This window comes from Perognathus longimembris, chromosome 16 (assembly GCF_023159225.1).
Source record: "Perognathus longimembris pacificus isolate PPM17 chromosome 16, ASM2315922v1, whole genome shotgun sequence".
Classification (NCBI taxonomy): domain Eukaryota; kingdom Metazoa; phylum Chordata; class Mammalia; order Rodentia; family Heteromyidae; genus Perognathus; species Perognathus longimembris.
This window is the reverse complement of record NC_063176.1, coordinates 342,684-347,500: the sequence shown is the minus strand read 5'-3', so window position 1 is coordinate 347,500 and position 4,817 is coordinate 342,684. Positions and strand designations below refer to the sequence as shown.

Sequence of the window (4,817 nt, the reverse complement as noted above, 5' to 3'; positions counted from 1 at the left end):
TTGAGTAGTTGTACCAAGGGGTTACCATTAACTAATCAGCTTGTAAGTACAATGCATCTTGATTGATCATTCTCCTCCAGCTCTCCCAACCCTGTTGTTTTTAAAGAGATGGGGAGAAAGGTGTAGCCCAGTGGTAGAGCATTTGTCTAACAAGACCCTGTGTTGAAATTCCTAGAGAGGGAGAGGGGGGAGAGAGGGGAGAAAGAAAGAGAGCGAGCGAGAGAGAAACAGAGATTCATTTCAGCAAAATTCTAAAGTCAAAATACAAAGTTACAAAATATTTGACATTGAGACACAAGTTTGCAAAGAACAGCAACACTCATCAGCATAAATAAAATATAACAAAGATCTGATATTTTAATGGAGGAAAATAACCAGAAGGAACACATACACAAAATACCTTAAGAATATAGCATCATTGCCACTACACATAAAGACATACATATGCACACAAATATATATGAACAATTTCAACTTGAACACTTAATTTTCCAGCCCTCTTTGATTTACATTCAGAAGTCCTGGTGATTTACTGTGGTTTGTGCACTGGTCACTCTCATTTCAGGCATTCAGAATGACCTGTCATTTCCCAAGCAATTAAAAGGAACACTTCCTGTTAGACATACAGTACTTACAGGCTAATTTTTAATCTTAATTGGCAAGAAGTTTAGTGCAAATAAAACTATACTTAGCAGCTGAGAAAAGTTCTGATGGGGAGACATTCTCCTCTTAATCCTACTCCATCCCCAGAGTGAAATTCTTTATTTTTTTTGAGTACCAAGGTTGGCCATTCAAACTTATTGAAAACTACTAGTGAGAATTCTGTTTGTTCCTCAGGGAGTTTCCCCGAAAGATGGTTTCAGTTACCATGCAAATGAGCCATGCTGTTTTACACTTGGAAAGTTCCTTTTAGGTTGATAATAAAATGTAGGGCCTAAATGCCAATCATTTCTCTGGGAGTGGAGTTGAGGTTAACTGGATCTTACCCAACTGCTTTTCTGCTCATATGACACCTACAGGAGGCACTAATGAGGTCACCCACTAGCCACCGCAGGTGGCATTCAGAAGGAGATTTGGACATGAGGCTTAAGGAATCTCTTTAAATTCAGCTCTCCAATAATGTTCTATTTTAGTGAATGCCAGAAAGGCATATAAAGAGAAAGAAAGCACACCATCTGACTTCAAACCTGGTGCCTTCCACTTCCAGCCAAGATTTATTCTGCAAATGGAGAGAAGCCAGAGTTTTGGGCCAGAGAGGAGCTTGTCTGAGCTTTGTAAATCTCTCGCATTGCTTCTTTTGGTTGGACATCTGTTCTCTCTCTAGCAAAGGCCTGGAATTGCTGATTTAGAAAAGCAGGGGGCTTGCCTTTGGCCAGACCTTCACTGTTACTGGAGAGGGAAGAGCCCTTCCTGGGTTGGAAATGCCTTGTTCTGTCCCTTGTCTCAGTTTTCTCTGGCCCAAGGACATGACCTTCTAAAAGCTGCCATGAGCCTCAAGTCCACAGTCCTGATGTAAAATCCAGGAAGGCTATTTCACCTGGCCTCTCTCCACGGCTCCTAGCACCTTCTAGCCCCAGATTCTCTCCCGGGTGATTGGAAGAGGGAGGCAGGGGTGTTCGGTGAGGAAGAGGAAACTCCCTCAGTCACTGTACTCTTCTCTTTCTTGGGGAGCATGGAACTTCTCATACTGGTTGGCCAATTTCCACTTACTGTGCTGATTTTTGAGTAGAGCAGCCAGGGAAGTTTTTCGGGTAATATTTCTAGATATATCCCGGCTCTTGGCCTTCCTAGGGGGGGAAGAGCTTCGGACCAGGGGGTATACAGGAAAAATGGGCTTGCCCCTCGGAGCCCCTAGGAGCTGCCATACCTCCCCAGAGGTATTACTGCTGAGATACTGCCATGGCTTCTTCCCACTGCTGTCCCGGATGTTCACCCGGGAAGCCAGCCTCTGCACCAGCAGCTTGATGACTCCCTGGTGGCCATGCATGGCTGCGAGATGGAGCGGGGTGTACCCACAGCCGGACCGCACGTTCACGTCCAGCGCGATCCCGGCCCTCCGCGCTCCGGACGCCAAGGCCTGCAGGGCCCCGAGGTGGCCGTGCTTGGCTGTCCAGTGCAAGGCGGTGTACCCGGTCAAGAAATCTCTGTGCAAAACCAGCTGCGGGTCCTCCCGGAACAAAGTCAGCACCTGCGCCCAGGCGCCCCGGGCAAGCGTCACGATCCACGCATGCTCCCTGGCGTCGAGGGGCACCAGGGATGACTTGGGCTCGGATCTTCGGGGGACCAAGGCCGTGAGCCCCTCCCTGCCGGGGCCGCCCTCGGTCCCGGCCGCCCGGACGTCCCTCTCGCTGGGTGTCAAAGCGGCGTCCACCCGGGGGCTCGGCGCCGGGCCGGCCTTGGGGGGCTTCCTGGGCCTGGGGGGGCGCCGGTTCCTTTTCCGCAAGGCATCCTCCAGGTGCTCCTCCTCGGAGGAGGACGGCCCGGCCCGGCCGGCCCCGGAGCTCCTGCGGAGGGACCTCCGCGGCCGGGGAGCTGGCTCCGCGGGCTCCGGCGGGCCGCCGGCCGCCCCTCCCGGGCCCCGCCGGGAAGCCGGGCCGCCCTCGCCGGGCGCGGGGGCGCGAGGACCCTGGCCGGCGCGGCCGCCCTCCGGGGACGCAGGGGGTCCTGCCGCGGGGTCCCCCGGCCCTCCCCGCCCCGGGGCGCCCCGGGGGGCGGGCAGCCCCTCCTCGGAGCCCCCGGGGGACTCCCGGGGCCCGCTGCTGCTCTCCTCGCTGCCGTGGCTCTCCTGGTCCACGAAGTCCCCGAGGTCCTGGAGGGACAGCTGGCAACGAAGGCTGCGAAAGACGCGCGGAGGGCGGGGAGCGCGCCACGCCGCCGCCTCGGGGGCCGCCGCCTCGGGGGCCGCGGGGCCGGGGGGCCCGGGCCGCTCCGCGCGGCTCTCCGGGACCCCGGGGGCCGGCTCCCGGGTCAGCCCGAGGAAGTCGTCCGGCAGCACCGTCCAGGCCCGCGCGGGCCCCCGGTCCCGGGCCGCGGGCGCCGGCGGATGTCGGGCCACCCACTCCTGGGTGCGAAGCTGCCGCAGCTGCTGGGTCCGGCGGCGCGGGGAGCCCGGGGGCCGCGGCGGGTCTCCGGGTGGCGGGGTCGGGCTCGGAGGGGCGCGGGGAGCGTCGGGTCCCGGCGCGCGCTCGGCGGGCGCGTCTTCCCGCGGCGGCCCCGCAGGCGCCGCCCCGCGCCGGGCCGAGTCCGGGAGCGCGCGGGCCGGCGGCTCTCCCGGGAGCGGGCCCGGGCCGCGCTGCCCGCACTCCCAGCAGCAGCGGCCCCGCGTCTCGGCCGCCGCGCACCTGCCGTCCGCCGGGGCCGCGGTCGCCCGGGCCCCGGGGCTGCCCGGCCGCCGGCGCTCGGCCCGGGGCGCCTCGCGGGCCCCGCCGGCGGGGGCACCGGGGCCGCCCGCGTCCGGAGCCGGGGCGGCGGCCCCTGCCGGCTGCTCCCCCCGCGGCCGCTCGCGGCGCCGCCGGCGGGACTGCGGCGGGGTGCGGGGCGCGCCGGGCGGGGTGCGGGGCGCCGCTCCCCCCGCGGGGCCGGGGCCGGGGCCGGCGGCGGGCGGCGGCCCCTCCTCCCCCAGCAGGTCCCGGTACCTCCTCTTGAGCACCACGTACTTGGTGCCGTCGGGGCCCGGGCGCACCGCGGCGACCGAGTTCACGAAGCCCTTGAAGAGCTCGCGGCGGCGCTGGTGCTGGGCGGGCTCGGCGCCGGGGTCCCGGAGGAAGCTCCTGAAGTGGCTCAGCAAGGCGGCGTTGGTCACCCGCCCGCCGGCCCGGCACAGGAAGTCCAGCAGGGCCTCCTGGCTCAGCTCCCGCGCCATCGCCGCCCGGCCCGCGCCGGCGGCCCCGGGCGCCCTCCGCCGCCCGCCGGAGCCGGGGTCGCGCGGGCCTCACCTGCACCCCGGGCGGCGCCGCGCCTCGCGCGCCTCGCCATCCACCGGCCGCCCGGGCGCCGCGAGGGCCGCGGGTCCCCAGGGGGCGGCGCGGGCGCGGCGCCGGCCAAAGTCCCCGGGACCGGCGGGAGTCGGCGGCACCTGCGCCCGGGCGACGCCGCCTCCGGGGCGCCGGGGGCCGGGCCGGGCCCGCCTCCTCCGGTCCCTCCGCCCGCGGGGGCGGCCCCCACCCCCGCCCCCCATCCCCGCGGAGTCAGGCCGGTCCCCGCCCGCCGGGGAGGTGAGGCCGCGCCCCGCAGGTGAGGGGGCCGGCCGCTCCCCGGCGTCCCCGCCCCGCCGCGCCCCGCCGCGCCCCGCCGGGCGGGAGGCAAAAGCCGGGCCGGGCCGGGCCGGGCGCGCGGGCGGGCGGGTGCGCGGGCCCGGGCTCCGCGGCCCCTCCGAAGGTGCGCTCGTGGGCGCCTTCCGTCCTTCGGTTGAGCGCGTGTGGGTGAGTGTGAGCGCGCGTGAGTGAGTGTGAGCGCGCGTGAGTGAGTGTGAGCGCGTGAGTGAGTGTGAGCGCGCGTGGGTGAGTGTGAGCGCGCGGGAGTGAGTGTGAGTGTGAGCGCGCGTGAGCGTGCGCGCGCGCGCAGGGAGGCGGGGACGCCGGCGGGGACCTCGGAGCTCGGCCGGCCCGGCAGGTGCTCCGCCGCCGCCGCCGCCGCGCCCCCGGCCCGGCCCTGCCGTTCCCCAGGTCCGTTCCCCCTCTTGGCCCGGGCCTCGCTCCCGGCGCCCGCCGACTCCGGGGATGGCCGCGGTGCCCGCCGCCGCGGCTCGCCAGGTGATTTTCCTGGCCTGCACCGGGGCTGAGAACCGGGAAACCCATCCTGGATCCCAACCAAAAGTC

At 66.0% G+C, this 4,817-nt stretch overlaps 1 protein-coding gene across 1 annotated transcript; it reads right to left on the bottom strand.

The window, feature by feature from the left end:
• Window positions 1-332: 332 nt before the first annotated feature.
• Window positions 333-3,865, bottom strand: Sowahb (sosondowah ankyrin repeat domain family member B). Its single transcript, XM_048364845.1, has one exon. The coding sequence runs from the start codon at window positions 3,860-3,862 to the stop codon at window positions 1,640-1,642; it is 2,223 nt and encodes a 740-aa protein (XP_048220802.1). The 5' UTR covers window positions 3,863-3,865; the 3' UTR covers window positions 333-1,639.
• Between the last annotated feature and the right edge of the window lie 952 nt (window positions 3,866-4,817).